Here is an 18,595-nt window from a genome sequence, read left to right on the forward strand (position 1 = left end):
CCTTTCCCCTGACAGAAAAGGGAGCTGAGGCCCAGAGAGAAGGGACAGAGACCGAGGCTTGCACCCTGGTTCTGCCTTTGCCCAGCGTGGCCCCACAGGTGTCGCCCCTCTGTGGCCTCCACCTGGCACTGTGACTGCATGCAGGGAGTGCAGTGGCTAGAGGCTGGGCCCTGTGCTTTCCCAGGGTCGGGGAGGAAGAGGTGGGCCGCGTCCATCTCTGGGGGCCTGCAAGCCTCCGCACTTGGCTGCCTGGCCTGGACTGAGCCAGAGAGGCCCCGGGAGTGTTCCTTTTGGAGACTCTTATGGGAGGGAGCCCTGCCTCTGTGGAGAAGCCCTGCACACGGCCTGAGAGGGAAACAGCACCCTGCCCCGTGCCGTTGCACTCTGTCCCTTATCACCGTGCCTGCTGTCACCTGAGGGGGTCGTGGGGGCTGGTCTCTGCGTCAGTGCTGCTCCCCCAGGGCGACCCCCGGAGCACCCTGGGAGAGTGGGTGGGTGTTGGCTCTAAGACGCCTGCCCTGGTTTTGAACCCTGGCCTCGCCCTACCAGCCGGGTGACATAGGGCAGGTCAGTTGACCCCTCCACAACTGTACCTTGGAGCAGGTGGGCCTGCCTTGTGGGGATCTGCGATGACAGGAGCACAGCTCCCCCATGGCACCGGAGCACTGGCCGGAGATGGCAGCGGCCACGGTGGCTGTGTCGGGGGCGGGAGGGCGCTCGTGGTTCAGTGTGAGGCGTTAGACCTGCACAGGAAAGGCGACCAGGAGACCCGGGCCAGCCTGCGGTGCCTCTGTGAGCGGCGCTGGGGGAGTCCTGGGGTTCGGGAGGGACCCTGGCCAGGTGCTCACAGTTGGAGCCTGAGGTGGGGCCGGGCGCCTCGGGAGGCGCGCATTCAGTCCAGTAAACGTGGGGGGAGTGCTCGTGCATTCCATAGAAGACTCTGCTTTAAGTTAAATCGGACTCACGTCCTCGCTGTCCAGTGGGACTGGCAGACACCCACTGGTGGTTTGTTCCTGGTGGTGGACTTGGGGAGGCTGTGCCTGGTGACACCTGAGGAAATTAGGAAGGTCCTGGAGGAGGAGAGTGGGCCTGGGCCTGATGTCCTGGTGGCGTCGGTGTGGGGGCCTGGCTGGGCCCAGGGTGTAGAAGGAACCACACGTCTTGTGAACTGCGTGGGCTCTGAGGACACTGGATAGAGACCCTGTGGCAGGTGGGAGATGGACCCTCTGGGGTCTTGTCCCTGGGAACGGCTGCCCAGGGCTTACCTGGAGGATGGAGCTCAGGTGACGGCGCGGCAGGGGCGCTGGAGCCTTTCTGGAGGAGCTGAGCTGCCCTTGGGTGGGGGAGGGCTTCAGTCCCCTGGGAAGGCTGCCTCAGGGGCCCTGGTGGGGGTGGGTGGGAAAGGTCAGGTCTGGCTCAGCTCTGCTGGGTGCCTGGGGGTCCCCTGTCTTTCCTGCTGTCCTGGGGAAGTGCCTGAGCCTCTGAGGCCCGAGCCCCTCCTCCCCTTGGGTTGCAGAGCAGCCCCCTGAAGTTTGGTGGGGTGGCTAGTGCCCTGGGAGATCCCTTTCCAAGGCAGCCCCCCGCCCCCAGGAGGAGGTGGGGCCTGGGGATGGAGGGCCTTGGAGGAAGTGAGGGAGCCGGCCACCTCTCTCCCTGTCCCCCCACCTCCCTGCGCACGGTGGTTCCAGCAGTAACCTGCTTATCCTCAGGTTGTCTCCCTGAGCCGGTGCAGGGGCGTGTTATTTAAATCTGAAAGTCACGTTCTTCTAACAGCTGTCAGAGACTGAGTGTCAACAAAAACGGCTTTAGCTGCGGCTCTGTCACCTCTTACGCCTCCCCTTTCAGAGAATGCATCCCATGGCCAAGGAGAGGGCGGGGGTGGGGCAGAGGACTCTGGGACTTGGGGAAGGAGGGTGTCTGCGGGGAGGGGCCAGGGACCAGTGGCTTGCCCAGCTCGTCAGCAGTTGGGACTGACTGGGAGGAGCCAGCTTCCTGACCACAGGGGCTGAGGCATCTGGGGAGACTGGAGGAGCCTGCTTTGCCCCTGTTTCCTGTCGGTGACCCCCTTTGTGTCCTTTGCCCTCCCCCGTCAGTGGCAGGGCCTCAGGCTCCTGTCCGTGGGTGGCAGAATTTGTCCTCCTAAGGTGTGAGCAGAGCTTTGATGAGTTCATGTCCGATTGCCTTCATGTATAAGGAAGAAATTGCTATAAAAAAAAGGGAGAGAACAAAATGGAACCCCAAGCAAGGCTTTTTAACGGTAGAATTGCAGCAGCTGTTGTGGTTGGGGTGAGGTGTTTGGGGGGAAGGTATCTTTTGGTACCCTTCAGATAACATCTCCTAGGGGTGCCTGCCTGCTTGCTCCCCATCAGACAGGCTGGGCCAGTGGCGGGTGCGGGGAGTGCTGAGTGGGCTCTTCCTGCTCTTCGGAGCTCCTGACTCCGCTCTGCAGGGCCTGGCCCCCGGAGCGTGCTCCTGGCTCAGCCGTGAACTAGATCCACCGTGGTTATCCCCAGGGGAGGCAGGGTGTAAATGACAGCCCCGGGGATGCCCCTCCTCTCCACTTCTGCCAACATAATCCCAGGGGTGGGAGTGGCGAGGAATGTGTCTCAGGGAGGTCAGAGGGTGTGTAGGTGTGTGCTTGGTACACACTTCAGTAGTACGTGCATGGGGGTGGTGTGTGTGTGTTGGGATGGTGTGTGTGGAGTGGCGTGTGTGTGGTGAAGGTTATCTGAAGGTGGCCTTCTGTGTGTGGCTAGAGAAGGAAGGAGGGCAGGAGGGAGAAGAACTGAGTGGGACAGGGCTGAGGGGCCATGGCCCTTCCCCTGGGGGGACAGCTGCTGTGCTTGGCCTTTTGCTCTGAGGGACGGCCAGGAGCAGGGGTCAGGGATGAGTCCGGAGGGGCGTTTGAAGGTCGGAGGGACCGTCTGCATCTGGTCAACAGAAACTGTGAGTGCTCTGAACCTGCAGATGTGTGCTTAGGGACTTCCTGCAGTCTGGGGACATGTCACTGACCTCTGAACCTGAGACCCCTCTCTGCAGAAGCAGTGTGGGTATACCCTGAGCCCCCATGGCTTCCCTGGGTGCCCCTTGCACGCTGGGAGCCGATGTAGGTGTGAGGACACGCCCAGAGCCGGGCAGAGCAGTCTGCTGCCCTTGTGGAGCTTGTATTCCATTAGCCTGAGACTGGGACGGACGGACAACAGGCTGATGGACATCAGTACGATGTGACGCAGGGATAGCTGGTGCTCCTCTAGATTGGGGAGGCCAGACTAAGACTCCCAGGCAGGGTCCAACCACCGGGAGGTCTGGGGAGTGGCAGAGGGGATGGCAGGGAAAGGCCTGCAGGCGGGGACGTGCGGGTGGCGGGCAGGGCTGAAGGCAGATGAGTGGCTGGGGCCCAGGGCGTGAGTCGGGGGCCTTGGTTTGGGAGGTGGGCACAGAGGCAGGAGGGGCTGGATTGTGGATCGTGGGTGGTGGGCTGGTACGGCAGGGAAGTGATGGAGTTTGGATTTCACTGTAAGAGCGATGAGGGACCTCTGAAGGACTTGGACACTTGAGCAGCACGGTACTATTTGTGAACTTGAACAGATCACACTTGCACCGTGGGAGAGGCGGGGTGGGCATGGCAGGATTGGCCTTGAGGGAGGGCAGTTAGAGCTGTTGCTGTGGCCACATCCCAGGACAGGAGGGGGGCAGAGAGGAGGGTTGGGCCTGGGTCCATCGTGGGGCAGAGCCGGGACGAGGTAAGGACAGCTGACAATTTAGGCTCAAACAGCGACACCGTTGTACACTGGGATGGAGATGACGAGAGAAAGAGCAAGACCCAGGGTTCTCTTGGCACGTCAGGGTGGAGGTGCTAGGTAGCCAGCAGCTGGCTGCAAGCCTGGAGGTCTGAAAGGTCAGGGGTGGGGTATGTGCCCAGTGGTCAGCACATAGGTGGTGTTTAGACCACGGAGCCACAGGGTCACCTATAGAGTGTGTAGAGCGGGGTGGGGGTGGGACTGGGGCTCTCTGTGTAAGGGAGGCCAAGACCAGGGCTGGTGAGGAAGCGGAAACCAAGTCAAGGGTGCCGGCGGGGTGGGAGGCAGAGAAGCACGGGTCCCCAGACAGAGGAGGGGCCAGCGGTGCCTGTGTGGCCCCAGAGGTCAGGTAGGAGAAGTGTAGGGGAGTGACCCTTGGATTCAGGGCCATGTGTGTCCCGGACAACCATCCAGTGCCCCCGTGCGGCGGAGGGTTGGAGCTTGATCTGTGTGGCACGGAGGAGAGGAGGTGAGGCGAGGGGGTGAAAATAGCAACTGTAGGTGGCTCTTTGGAATTTCTCTGGGGAGGGGACAGTGAAATGGGGGTGAGGGCCCCAGGAAGGCTTTGCTTTTTCCCTTGTGTTCTGAGATGGGCCGTGATGGTGGCTGGTGGGGGGCTGTTGGCAATGACCCACTGGAGGGGAAAGGTGAAGGGGCAGAGAGAGGGGTGATTTCAGGACTGATGTCCCTGAGAAGGAGGTGGGGGCGGGGGGCCCAGAGCATCTGGGGCAGGAGCCCGGCCTCCCCAGGAACAACTGAGGCTGCACAGGGGAGGGAAGGAGGCCGGCGAGCCTGGCGTGAGGTCCTCCCTGAGGGCAGGCAGCGGGGATGGTGCGGCTGGTGGCCACAGTCCTGAGGAATTGTAAGGTGGTGGCTGCTGGCAGGACCCCCACCAGCCCTGGGCCCCGAGTTCAGCCATTCGTGAGCTGCCCAGGGGGTCCCTGCCTTTAAACTCATACGCGAAATGACCAAATCACCAATTTTACCAAATTTACTGATTTGCCAAAAGTCGCCTTTTTGTTGTTATTTTTAAAGCTTTTAGAAGTTTACATGGAATTGGGTTTCATGGCTTCTGAAGATCTTCACAAATGGCCTGCGTGGGTGCTCGTGGGTGTGCTGAGTTTGGGGGTCTCACGGCGAGAAAAGTGGGTTCCCTCTCAGGAGCAAAGTGGAGCTTATGGTGGCGCCTCCCACGCGGGGTCCATTCACACGGAGAGAAGATGCGGATGATGGGCCCAGGATCACGCGGTGCAAAGTGCCTCGGTTTGCTTTTGAATTGTTATACATGCAGATTTCAAGCTGATACACCATTGTGGGAATGGTGGGAAAATGGTAAAAATCCTAAATATTAAAAAAGTCATCCACTGAAACCGTATTTGGAAGGACACAGAGCCCTCGAAAGTGGCTGAAGAAGTCCCTTCAGATGCGGAATAATGAAATTTCAGTCGCTAAACCCATGCAGTTAAGACAGATAGGCTTTCTGAAGAATTAAAGGAATTCTGACAGTGGTTAAAATGTGACAAGATAGAAAGTGATATTCAAAACTAATTGATTTTCAGTGAATTTTTCACTCGTCAGATTGACTTTTGGTGGGCTGGCCTGCTTCCAAAATGTAGCTGCTCCGCTGCGTGCTGGCGGGGCCGGGGCTCTGTAGGGCTGGGGGTGGGGGAAGTTTCTAGAGGAAGAGAGGATGTAGAAAAGTCTGGACCACACCTGGTCAAACAGAGCAGCAGGGGACAAGGGCCAGGGTCCCGTGGGATTCCTGTGTCTTGACCCAGAGGTGTCAGGTGAGGCATGCTGGCGCTGGCTGGTCATCTCTTTGAGAAACTGAGGCACCAGGCTTCTGGCCAGCCAATGTGAGAACGGCCCCCAAAGCCCCTTCTCTTAGGCTTTCTGGATGAGCAGAGGGAGTGCTGAAGGCTGCATCTTGCTCACTGATGGGGAGATGGGGGACCTTTTATCTTTTGGGGTGTGGTATGCGAGGATTGGAGTGATAGGCACACAGGACAGGCCTGTGCTAGCAGGGCCCTGGGAAAACTGAGAGATGCAGGGGAGGGCCTTCCACGGGGAGACTAGCTCTTCACCTGGCATCTGTAGCCACCGGGCTGTGGGCTGGAAACTGTGAGCCTTTTTGCCTGCATTTTCCAGTGTGGTCTTTAGCGTGGCTGTCCCGAGTGTCAGCTGGGTGGGGGGTGTAGCCCCATTTTGCAGATGAGGGGAACGAGGCTCAAAGAGGTTTCGTGCCATGTGTATTTGCTCTGCTCATTGGCTGTGCAGCTAAACTTAGACCCCTCAGACTCTTGCTGGGCTGGAGTCCCTGCTATAATCACAGTCCAGCCCCGAGCAGGCAGCAGGGATGCTTGGGGAGCCAGGCCAGCGAGCCTCCAGCCAAAGCATTTGCTCCTTGATTCTACTCTCTGTTGGCCTGAGAATGTAAGCACCGGGAGGGTGGGAGTGTGGGCAGCTCCCTTCGTTTCTCTAGCACGTAGAGGGTGCTCAGGACGCCATGCTGTGGTGATCCTGGGCTCCGGGGGCCCCCCGAGGGCAGGAGGTGCGGCGGGGCTGGTGCCAGTCTGCTCAGTCTGCAGACCTCATGGCGGGCTGCGCCTCTGCTCGCCCTCCCGACCTTGTTATTTGCACTCAGTGGGCCACCCTCCTTTTTGAAGCTTGTCTTGGCTTTCATGACATGGTATCTCCTGCTTTCCACCACCTCACGGTCCACTCCTTCCTGTCCCCACTACGTGGTGACACCCGGAGCCTGTCTCTGCCGCCTCATTTAGTTAGGTGGCTTTAAAGAGCCTCCAGTCACAGGCTCAGTTTGTGTCTGTAGCTCAGCCCTCTCCGCTGACCTCCAGGCTCATCTGTCCTTTTGCCTTTTCAGCATCTCCACTTGGACACCTAGTGGGCGTCTCAGACTTCAGTCGGAACAGAGTTATCCACTTTGCCTGCCCTTCCTCCTTCCCAGGGCTTCCTGCTTCACAAGACCATTCTGTCATGCTGGTGCTCAGGCCGGATCCCTGGCACTTTCCTTTGCATTCTGCCTTCTCATTCAGTGTCTCACCCACCCTGTGGGCTTTATCTCTAAATACAGGGTGGGGCAAGAGCAGGCTTACAGTTGTTCATTTGGAAACTAATACCGCAGTTATTAAGTAATAATACAAGAACACACTCTGTGTTTGGCGTACTCCCAACTGGGAACCTGCTTCTGCCCCACCCTGTGTGTATTGCAAGGGCTCGGTTTTAGTCCTCTGTGCGGTCACCACGCTGCTGAGCTCCCACTGGCCGCCCCGGCCACTGCAGCAGCCTACAGCTGGCTTCCCTGCAGCCTGGCCCCCGGATGAGTTCTATGTCTTCCGGAAGTGGACCAAAGTCAATGAGGTCAGCAGACTCCCCTCCTTAAAATCCTCTAGGAACCGCGTTTTGGAATAAAAATTGGAAGTTCTTAACCCGCCCTAAAGAGTCCCATCTCATCTCCCCCGGTCCCTCCTCTTCCTTTCGGTCCGTCCAGAAAGCTCCAGCCACCTCACCCTTCATTCTGCCTGTGAACATGCCAGGCTCCTGGCTGTCTCAGGACTTCTGCCCCTGCCCTTCCTGTTGCGTGGGGCTTTCCGACCTGGGATGCTCTGCATCTTCCATTCCTGCTCGCCGTTCTGTCTCAACTTGGACGTCACCTCCTGAGACAGGCCCTTCGTCATCTGCCCAGTCATTCTCTTCTGAATTCCCCCGTTTTATCTTTTCATAGCACTCACCACACTTTAAATTACCTTACTCGTTTATGTGTTCAGTTCCAGTCTTCTTCTCCTGGGAATAAAAGTCCCCGGAGAGCAGGGACTGTCTTTCTGGTTCATGGCTGGATTTCTAGGGCACGTAGTTGGTACGTGCAGGTTTTTGCTGACTGACAGCTGTTTGATTGGCTGCTCATCGACAGGCGTATGGGTGCCGTGCACGGAGGAGGCCGGTGTGGCTGTGAGTGTGTGTCTGTTGCTGTGTGAGTATTGGCTGTGTTTGCACAGGGCCAGGCTAGACGTTTTTTCGCAGCTTGTAGAGATAGGGTGGGACTCGGAGCTTTCTCCATGCAGCAGCAGAGTCTTGCACGTGTGTGTGTGTCGGGGGTGTGGGTAGGCAGGAAAGTCACAAAATGTATGAGATTATAGAGGTCCAGGTGAGGAAACGAGACCCAGAGGGGCTCTGGCTTTGTCTGGGGTTCACACAGCTGGAGTTTGGGCCCTGGTCTGTGACCCCCCACTGTAGTGGAGGAGCTGCTGAGCATGGCCCCGGAGCCCAGGGTCGGCTTGGGGTGGGGCGGGGCTAGAAACGGGGTGACAGGCAAGGGGCCAGGCTGGCAGGTTCCTGGAAACCCGGAAGGGGAGCTGAAACACCGGGCCCATCAGCTTGGAAGGATCACAGGCACCATTGCTGCTTCTGTAGGGAGAGGCCTGCTGGGTGGAAAGTCGCCTCGATGACCCTCTCGGTTGGGTGGGGGCTTGCTCTGGTGACAACAGCGGCCACAAACCGCCTGCCTTCCTTTGCCTCTCTGCAAAGTTGTGTGCTGGGTGGGGTGAGGGCCTGTTTGGGGGCTGCACCACAGGCAGCTCAGTCTCTCCGCTAAGTCTCTGGTTCACCTCCTTGGGAGGGCAACCTCGGGTGGTGGGGAGCTGGGGAAATCCAGGCTCCTGGGTGCTGGCCGGGAGCTCCTGACACAGGGGGGTGGGGTGGGGGGGTGGGGCGGGGCCTGGTGCCTGCGTGCCATAGGCAGCCCCAGCTCATCACAGTGCGTGGACTTGGAGAGCCCGTCTTGACCCCAGCACTTCCCGTTCCCGTCCAGGGCACACACACAGTGCACCTGGGAGGGGCTGCGAGCACGGGAATGAGTGTTGGTGTTTTAACAGCAGGGCATTTAAACACATACCGGAAAAACTCAGAACGAATGTACACCTTATCATTTAGGACAAATCTAGGTGGGCATTGAAAAATTTAGAGTGAGTCAAATGAAGAAATTTAATATTTCATTGAATTTGAGAAGGAAGGGATATAAAGAGGAAAATAATTAAATGTAAGAGCAGTGGTACTGGAAACACAGCCAAAATGACACAGGAGGTAGCTGGGGGATGGAAGCTCTACATGTGTCAAACTGAAATTTAAAGGGCATTCGGTTTGAAGTTGGAGGGACAGGAGGTTATTGGCTCAGGGCAGCACCCCAGGAGGGAATGGGGTGGGTGGGGCGGGGCTGGGGTGGGGCAGCCCCTTTGTAGTTGTTTACTGTGGTCGCCACCCTGCCCACACCAAGGGAGGGGCCGGTGGGGGCGGGGTGGGGGGTGGGGGGTGGGGGAGGGGCAGGGGGGTGAGGGTGGTGATGAAGAAACCAGACTGTGACCTGAGGGGCTGGAGCTGGTAGGTTTGGGAACTCGCCAGGCCTGGTTAAATCCAGCCTCACTCTCCTGGGGCAGCTGTTACCATTTGTTCCCATCCGTTGGGCTCCGGTCAGCGTGCCTGGGAGACCCACGTGGGCAGGAGGGCGGAGTCCAGAGGGTGGGACTGGGATGCACTGGTGGCGCTGGAGCCCCTGGCAGTTTCCTGTGTGGTCTCATCTCTCTGTACAGGGAGTGGGGTGGGAGTGTGTGGGAGTGTGTGCGTGCTTTTTGGACATTGTAGTGTAGGGGCTGGGGCCCATCCTAGGCGAGGCTGCTGTTTGAGTCCAGTACCTCCTCTGTGCTCCCTAGTGGGGCCTCTCGAAGAGGAAAGCAAAGCCGTGTGGGCGGAGAGGCTCTGCTGGCCCCCTGGCCAGCCCCACCTCTTTACTTACAAGGACAGCCTGAGGCCAGGCCAGCTCCTGGCCCCACTGTGGAGTGGGGCCTGGTCGTCGGCACCTTTACCCACTCAGGGTGTATCAGAAAGGACGTCTTCCTGGTAACTAGGCAATCACGAGAACTATTACCACATTTTTCCTCGTGCTCTTTTTTCCTAGGAAATTTACCAAGTTTTGGCCCAGGGGTTGACATCTGCCGCCCCCTAGCAAAAGCTCTCACTGTTCAGGCTCCAAATGGAAGCCGCTGAGGCTATAATTACACCGGCATTAGCTCAGACACACGCCAAGAGGAGCGGGGACAGGGCACCTGGGGAAGCTAAAAGTGGCAGCGGGCCGAAATGAACTGCTGTTCCGTTCGTGGTCGCTGCCCTGCCCCTCTCTGGGGCCGCTTTCTGTCCTTGCTCTTCTCTGCCTCGGCCCGGGCTGCTGCGCCCTTCCCTTCCGCCAGAGACCTGACAGGTGCACTGACCGTGAAAGAACCACCTGGCTGGTCACGGGAAGCCCCCCTCTAGAGGCCATGCTTCCAGAATGGCGTTTGTGTGGACAGCGTCCTTCCATCCTTGCCTGGCCCGGGGCAGAGTGCTGTGGGGCAGCTCAGGAACCTGCTTGTGGGGAGGGGCGGGCACGCCGTGTCCTGCAGGTGTCCGTGTCTGTCGAGCTGTCACTCAGCCTGCAGAGTCACCTCTGCAGGGCCATCTTCTGGTCTCTGTCTCCAAGCACAGGGCCGCTGCTGTCGACCCCTGCCCTTCCGTCGGTTCCTTCTGCCTGGGACCCTTCCTCTGCCTTCCCTCCCCTGCCTCTCTGACCCTGTCGGGGCAGGCTGCGCTTGTCCCTGCTCTCACAGCCCCCCGACTTCCCTGTGCACGGCCTGTCCCTCCGTCCCCAGCTGTGTCTCTGTGGACATGCCTGCACAGAGTAGGCCCTCAGTGAAAACGTGCTGATCAAATGAGTGGGAAGAAAAACCTCGATTCCCTTTCTGCCTTAATTCTCCTCTTGTTTTTACAGGAAGGGGGGGAGTTTGTCCTTTCTGCCTCTGTAGGGCTGTTGTCGGCGAGGCAGGGTGTTGGGGTGACAGCTCGGTCTCTGTCCATTGACCCTGACTTTCACTTCTGAGCATCCTGGGCTAGGCTCTACATCGGCACTTGATCAGACGTGGTCTTGTATGGACCGCTGGCACCGGCTCCCTGTCAGCGTGGCTTCCTTCATGACATTAACCGGTGCTTCTCGGGCATTTATTAGGAGCCAGATAGTGTTCTAAGTACATTTATTCTTCTATCATCAAATGCCTGTCAAGCATGCAGCATGCATCAGGCCCTGGGAAGTATGGTGCAGCATAGTGAGCACGACCGACAAAGCCCCTGCCTCCCCCGGGCTTGTATTTCGATGCACACAGACAGGTGAGGAAGTGAGTTTGCACTGTGGCAGATGGCGATGTGCTGTGGGGGAAACGGAGCAGAGTAGGGGTAAAGGTCCTGACTTGTTACTGTGTGTAGAGTGGTCGGGAAGGACTCCCAGGTGGAGTAACATTTGAGCACAGACCTTAAAGAAGTGGGGAATGGAGAGGTGTGGTTGTGGGGGTGGGGGAGAACTTTCCAGGCAGAGAGGCAGCAGGTGCAAAGGCCCTGAGGTCAGGGGACACCCCAGGAAGACCAAGGAGACGGGTGCTCTGGAGTGGGTGTGCCGAGTAGGAGAAGAGGTCGCGCAGTGCTGCCGGCCAGCGGAAATACAGGGCAGGGCAGAGCAGGCTACAGTGTGTCCCCGTGTTATCCTTCACTGAGTGTTGTGTCCCTTTCCCTATGACCGGCTGTCAACCTGCTTTTGCCCCACTCTGAATAATATGTTGCATATACAATTCTAAATTTTCTAGTAGTCGTATTGAAAAAGTAAAAAGAAACAAGGGAAATTAACTTTAAATTCTCACCTGAAGATATGTGTATTGATTTCAGAGAGAGAAAGAGAAACATGGATCGCGTGCCTCCCATGTGTTCCCCGACTGAACACACGGTCTGAACACATTGAACCCGCGGTCTTTGGTGCACGGGGGGACGCTCCAACCCGACTGAGCCTCCCAGCCAGGCCCCAAGTGAAAGTAACTCTAATAATACATTTGTTTAACACAGTATCTCCAAAGTATCACTTCCACATGTAATCAAAGTACAATATTATTAGTGAAATGCTTTTCTTATTAAGTAAAGGGAAAAAATCAGGTGTATATTTTCATCACCTGGTGTGGATACTGCGCTTCAGGCTGGCTGCAGTTTGAGCTCACGGACATGCGGCTGGTACTGGGCAGCTCAGGCGTGGAGGCCCACGGGCCTCGGAATGAGATGGGAGGCCGCTGGAGGCTTCTGGGCCCAGGATCCTTACCCCTTGGCCTTAGGTTCTAGAAGGTTTGTGTCACCTGTGATGAGAGAGCTGTTCTGGGGCGAGGGGCAGGTTCAGAGCAGAGCAGCGAGCCTGGGCCGAAGGGCCCTGCCAGCACGCAGTGACGGGCTTGGACCGAGGTGGTGGTGGTGGCCGCACTGGGGATGTGTTTTGAAGGCAGAACTGCCAGGTTTTTCTGACGTGGTCTGTAACTGAGAGAGGGGTCCAGGAAGCACCTACGTTTTCATCCTGAGCTCTGGAGGGGTGCAGCTGTTTTCAGAAAGGGGAGGGAGACCGGGAGTGGGTGCAGCCTTGGGGGGACATGGGAGGTTTGGTTTGGGACATGTCAGGTTTGGGATGTGGGGTCAGCCTTGGAGGCGGGGCTAGCAAACAGGCAGGTGGACGTGGTTCAGTGGGGAGGTTTGATTGGGGCTGTAATTGTGGGAGTCACTGCTGGCAGTTAAGGCTACAAAGTGACCTGAGGGCTTTCGGGAGTGGCTGTGTGTAGAGGAGGGTGAGCCCTGGCACAACAGCCAGGGACAGGCACACGGGGAAGCAGCAAGAGGATCAGCAGCCCCCAGGAGAGGTATGGAGGAGGCGATGGGCTGTGTCCCATGTGCCACTGGGTTCCTGACCATTGACGGGCGGGGAGCAAACACCAGGCTGCAGTGGTGATGTCTTGGCTTACAGGGTACATCCTAGCAGAGAAGGAGAGAAGAAATGAGAGGTCTTCCTGCCCACAGAATGCTGTGAGTCAGGGAGTCTTTTGAGCCAGAGAAACTGAGGCAAAGGAAGGTTCGCTTGCCTGAGGCCTCACAGCTGATACGGAGCAGGACCAGGAGGGGACAGAGGTGGCTCAGTTCTGGAGCTCCTGGTCTGCACCACTCTGCCGTTCTGCCTCCTGGTGTCCTGGCTGGAGTGTGAGCTCTCGGGAATGAGAGCCCCTCCGACACTTCTGCCCCCACGCAGTACGGGGCAGGGAGAGGGCCGTGCCTGGTGGGATGTGGCAGACCTTTCATGACCAGAGATCAGAAAACCAGGACCTTGCTGGCAGGTCTCCAGCTCCGGGCTGGCCACTGGAGGGAGCGTGGCATTGGGGTGCCTCAGCAGGGCCCCAAATGGAGGGGGAGGTGCTCCATCAGCGCTGAAAAGCCCTTGGTGGGGGATGGAGAGCGAATGAACCTACGACTCATCCTAAAGCCTAAGCTGGGGGTCCTCTGGGGCACAGCATGGTGCTGGTGGGGTGCGGGCTCCTCCTCTGCTTGGCTGCCGGTGTGCTGGGCAGCCTCGGGCGAGCTCTCCCTGCACTCAGTGCTGTAGTGTCCCTGCCTGTGGGTGAGGTGATTCCTGGTCTGCTCGCACTGGTGCGTCTTGAGGGGGCACATGCAGACGGGGCTCCTGCCTCCTTCGTCCGTCTGTCAGCAGGTGGACAGGAGGCGCCTTGGGGTGGGAGCTGGCCGGCAGTGGGAAGCTGGGTGGTCCCTGTGCTGCATGTTCCCCTCGTGGGGGCGGCCAGTCCAGGGGACCCTGATGACTCTTGGGGACCCTGCCTTGCGCCCATGGCAGTGGCATGAAACCCGAAGCTGTGGCTCTGGCTGCGGCACGCCTGGGTTGTGGCTGGTGATGGTCTCGCCCCACAGAGCCCGGGGCTCACCTTCAGCCCGCCCCTCCCAGGGCCAAACTCTGCTATCAGAGCTTTCTATGAGCCGTTGCCGTGGCACCCCCGCCCCGCCCTGCCCTGCCCTGCCCTGCCCTGCTTGGGGGCGCTTTGAGCTGTGTGCGGGGCAGTTCAGGGGCCCGATGGTGGTGGGTTGTTTGTGCCTCAGCTGCTGCAGCTCCCGTGGGGGAACTGTCCCACCCTAACCTCTGGCAGTGTCCCTGCCGGAAGATCACACATGCTGTGCTGGTGCCCAGGGCCCGGCCCTGTCTGGGCTTAGCTGCGCCCAGCTGTGTGGCCGTGAGCCAGCCACTCTGTTCCCCTGTTTCCCACCTGTGCAAACAGAGCCTTGAACCCTGGTTGCTTGCCTCTTCTGCTTGCGATAAGTCTTAATAAGGCTCTGGAAGGACAGCTGTCATGGCAGCCGCCCACTGGACATGCGCACTCCCTGGCCCATCGTGGGCCTGGACAGCCACTCGCTCAACCCTTTCCACCACCTGAAGAGGGAGGGCCTGTTACGTGACCCCATTTCACAGACGGAAGCTGAGCAGAGGGAATGCTGGGAGGCGTCCCAGCTAGTGGGTGGTGTGTCATTGCCCTGCCTGTGTGGGCCTCTGACCTCTCTCGCCCTCCCCGTCCAGGGACCGGGGCGGACCCGGCGGTCAGTGCCAAGAGCAACCACTGCCTGGACGCCGCCAAGGCCTGCAACCTGAACGAAAACTGCAAGAAGCTGCGATCCTCTTACATCTCCATCTGCAACCGCGAGATCTCGTCGGCTGAGCGCTGCAACCGCCGCAAGTGCCACAAGGCCCTGCGCCAGTTCTTCGACCGAGTGCCCAGCGAGTACACCTACCGCATGCTCTTCTGCTCCTGCCAGGACCAGGCGTGCGCCGAGCGCCGCCGGCAGACCATCCTGCCCAGCTGCTCCTACGAGGACAAGGAGAAGCCCAACTGCCTGGAGCTGCGCAGCCAGTGCCGGACCGACCACCTGTGCCGGTAAGAGCGCTGGCTGCCGGGTGCCGCCGGGTGCCTCCCTCCCTGGCCTCACCGGGGCTGCTGGGCAGTGATCCTGGGCCCGGCAACGAGGGTGACTTGGATGTGTGCCGAGGGAGCTGTCCGCCCTCCTTCCCGCCTGCCCTTCCTCCCTCCAGCACAAGTTAATTGTTTGCATTCTCTGTGCCCGGCCTCGTGTTAAGCACCACGGGGAAACCAAGACAAAAACCCAAGGAACTATTTACTTAAATTTACTTAATTTTAATCTTTACCTGAGAATATGTGTATTGACTTTAGAGAAAGAGGAAAGAGGGTGGAGAGAAAGAAAGAGAGAGAGACTGAATGAGAAACAATAATTGGTTGCCTCCTGTACATGCCCAGACCAGAAACTGAACCCACAACCTAGGTATGTGCCCTGACTGGGAATTGAACCTGCAACTTGGTACATGAGACAGCGCTCCAACCACCTGAGCCGCTTGGCCAGGGCAGGAGCTTACAATTTAAATCTTGGACTGCTGGAGCCAGGAAGGGGACGTGGCCTTCGGTGAGTTCAGCTCCACCTCCAAAGGAAGCCCCCACCCCAACATCCCCAGGCAGTCCTGGTTCTCGTGAGGCACAGAGGCAGGCCCTTCCACGTTAAAGCTGAGCCCGCTGCGTGCTGGGCTGGAGCATGGGTCTGGAGTCAGACAGCTCTGGGTTTGAATCCAGACTTTCCACTACTATCCGTGTCACTTGGAGCAAGTTTTATAAATGTCCCAAATGTTGGTCCCTTTAACTGTGGAGCAAGAGTACAAACACCATGTCCCAGGGTCACTGTGATGACACACTGGACGCCCAAACCTCAACACAGGGCCTGGCGAGTAGCATGGATTTTAAAAGTGCAGCCTAATTATTAGGAGGGTTTTGTTTTGTTTGTTTTTACGCTGAGTTGAAATTTGCCTTTTTAGAATTGTCTTGCTTTTCCTGTTTGTTGCGAAGCCTTTATGGAGCCCTCTCCCACCCAGGGCTGGGGTCCGAGGCCGGCAGTACAGAGGTGAACACGATGCTCTTGGAGGAGTGTGCGGTCCAGACAGGAAGCCACGAGAGCCTTGGTCCCAGTGCAGTGGGCCAGGGTGAGGGCGCTCTGAGGAGGGAGCACAGGGAGGGGCGTGTGTCTCAGCCTGGGCCTCCAGAGGACGGGTCTTGAGCTGCATCTCCAAAAATGAGAGGGAGAAAGGCAGGGAGTAAGTCAGCTGGGAGAACATATGCAAAGGCCGGTGGGTAGGTGACAACCTGAACAGGTGGTGGGCATGTATGGAGTGTGGGCCACAAGGTGGGGCACCCAGGCGGGGCTACTTGGAAACGGGGCTCACGGAGGTGCAGGAAGAACGCTTACTGTGCAGAAGACCGCGGTCTATCGTGTGGTTTACCGCCTTCAGTCCTTGCAGTGAGACTGCGTGTGAGGCAGGCACTGTGGCTGTCTCTGCATGGGGAGCAGGGAAGCAGAGACATGGACAGTGAGCTGCCTCGGGTCCCACGGCAGATGCACTGCAGAGCTGGGGTGCAGCCCGAGCTGCCTTCGTCCCAGGCTAGTGTGCTGTGCTGGAGTGAGTGCTGTGGGGATGGGGAGAAGTGTGCCGTTTCAGAGGTGACTGGTAAGTGGACCCAACAGGACTGGGTGTTGGGTCGAAGTCCCTGTAGACAAAGCTGTCTGTTTCCGTACTCCGACCCTCGTTCTGCACGCAGAGCCTGGTGCCTGGTGAGTGTGCCATGGGCATCTCTTGAATGGAGAAGTGGGCAGCAACCTCCGGGTTTCCTGGCTGAACAACAGGGGTGATGGAGCCCTTCAGTGTGTGGGGAGTGGGGGGTGCTTGGGGGCCCGTGTCGTTGGTCCACCTGGTGGGGTCTGGAGGCACCAGGACTTGTGGGCCTGGAGCTCAGTGTCAGAGCCACAGTGGAGAGGAGGGTCGGGACCTGCTGGGCGCTTCACCTGTGATGGAAGCCACAGCTATGACTGAGCTGCTGCCGGAGGGTTGGTAGAGCCCACAGGGGTTCCACGTGGGGGGCGCCTGCACGTTTTGGCATTGCAGTGTTTGGTGGGTAAGAGAAGCTGGTCGTGTGAGGCAGAACCGCTGGAAACACCGGGTCCTCGGGGAGGGGCAGAGGAGGAGGAGCCTGCAACAAGGAGGCTGGGAGGGGGGCTCGAGGACAACGGAGGGGAGCAGGCCGCAATCCAGAAGAGAAGGGGTTCCCTAGGGAGGGAGTGGGTGGTGTGTCAGTGAGTGTGTATGTGTGTTCATAGGAGAGTGTGAGGGAGCTCTGAGTGTATGAAAGGGTATAGGTGTGAGTCTGTAGGTATGTATGAGTGAGAGGATGTGAAAGTGTGTGTGCAAGTGTGTGGATGAGTGCGAGAATGGGAGTATGAGTGTGTGGAGGGTAGAAGCCGGTTGCGGTGGGAGGCCTGTCAGGGAGAGAGAAGTGGAGGCAGTGTGTGCAGGCCGCCTGGTTGAGAAGGACCGGCAGGTGGGGAGGGATGGGGCTGCAGAGGGAGGGGGAGGTCTTCTCTGTCCCAGGGGTACACGGAAGCAAGGGGCACACTCCCTTGCTTTGTGCTGCTGGAGTGCTGCTGGAGTCCAGAGAAGGGCTCACCCCCTTGCTGGCTGCAGGCCCCGGGAAAGCTGGGAAGAATGGGAAGGGACTTCTTTCTTTTGCTACCCAAAAAACACATCTATCCCCAAACACCCCACATCAGATTGAGGCAATTAAACCTAAGCCTGCATCAACAATAGGGCTGTTGGGGGAAACCCAGAGCCCACAAGGGCATGGGGTGGCTGCACAGGCCGCAGGGGCTCTGAGCACCCTGGTAGCTGGGAGAGCAGAGACTTTTGGGGCAGCTGGACCCCCACACTTGAGGGAAGGGAGCCGCCAGTTCTGGGATCCAGACGCATTCTCTCCTTATCTTGGTGCTGATGAAGTGTTGTCAGGCCACTCACAGGTGGAATGACGGGGAGCTAGAGGCCAGCCTGAGGCTAAGCCCGGCGGTGACAAGTGGGGCCTTCAGGACCCCATGCGCACCTGTGGGCCAGGTGCTCCCGCTGACCCTGCAGGGCCTGGAGCCGAACCCACCCAGACGTCAGCCTGAGCGGAGGAACTGCACGAACGCCAACACGCCTTTGCCACTGGCACTGCAAGGAGGGATGACATGGGTGGCCCCTAAGGTGTCTGTGGCTGGAGTGAGACGGGAGCCAGGGCGGGGCTGACTTTGGTGGCTTATAGAATATTGGTATCTGTTTAAGGAGCCAGAGGGTTTTTTTTTTTGGTTTGTTTTTTGGAAGATGAGGGAGCTTGAAACCAGATGAACATCACACCGTAGAGTGAAAAAAGGTGGTGAGACAGGACCCAGTACTGGGAGGGACAGGCAGGAGGCCTCGCAGGAGCTAAGGGTGGGTGTCTCTGATAGGCGCGGAGCCCAGCGGACCAGCAAGGTGCTTGGACCCAGGTTTTCGAACTGGGTCCTGCACAGGAAGTGCCAGGTGCTCCTGGCTGTGGCCAAGTGAGCTCCTGGGTCCAGAACCTGGGCATTCCGCTCGCTGTCTCTCCTCTTCTCCTTCCTGCAAGTGGTGGGGCAGGTGTGAGGGTGGAGCCTGCGTTTAGGATGAGGCTGATAGGGCTGGGGGGTTGTGACATCACAGCTAAGTGTCCTTTGGAGACTCTGCCTGTGACACAGAGCGGAAGCTTGAGCTGGGGTGGGAGAGGTGCTCTGTGGGGAAACAGGCGGGGGGTGGTGGGGTGGAGGCGGTTGTCATGGTGGCCCCAGAGCTGGGGGACCTGTCTTCTGTGGTCACTCTGCCCCTGTCTCTCAGGCGGTCCTGGCTGGGCCGTTTTTCTCCCTGTGGCCTCAGTTTCATCACTGGTCATTCAGGGATGCTCACGTGTCTCCAAGGAGCCTTCTGGGCCTACGGCTTTCCACTCTGCCTTCCCCCCTGCACCTCCATG

The 18,595-nt window shown here is 58.7% G+C and overlaps 1 protein-coding gene across 4 annotated transcripts in view; it reads left to right on the top strand.

Annotated features, from left to right (window-relative positions):
* GFRA2 (GDNF family receptor alpha 2) overlaps positions 1-18,595 on the top strand; it is a 79,022-nt gene that overhangs the window by 17,717 nt on the left and 42,710 nt on the right. For all 4 annotated transcript variants that reach the window (XM_037028784.1, XM_037028783.1, XM_037028785.1 and 1 more), the window contains exon 5: positions 14,269-14,623. In XM_037028784.1, coding sequence (XP_036884679.1) covers positions 14,269-14,623 — 355 coding nt within the window. The remainder of the gene's footprint in view (positions 1-14,268; positions 14,624-18,595) is intronic.

Source organism: Sturnira hondurensis, unplaced genomic scaffold (assembly GCF_014824575.4).
Source record: "Sturnira hondurensis isolate 20B ecotype Veracruz unplaced genomic scaffold, ASM1482457v3 Scaffold0020119, whole genome shotgun sequence".
In the NCBI taxonomy this organism is placed as follows: Eukaryota; Metazoa; Chordata; class Mammalia; order Chiroptera; family Phyllostomidae; genus Sturnira; species Sturnira hondurensis.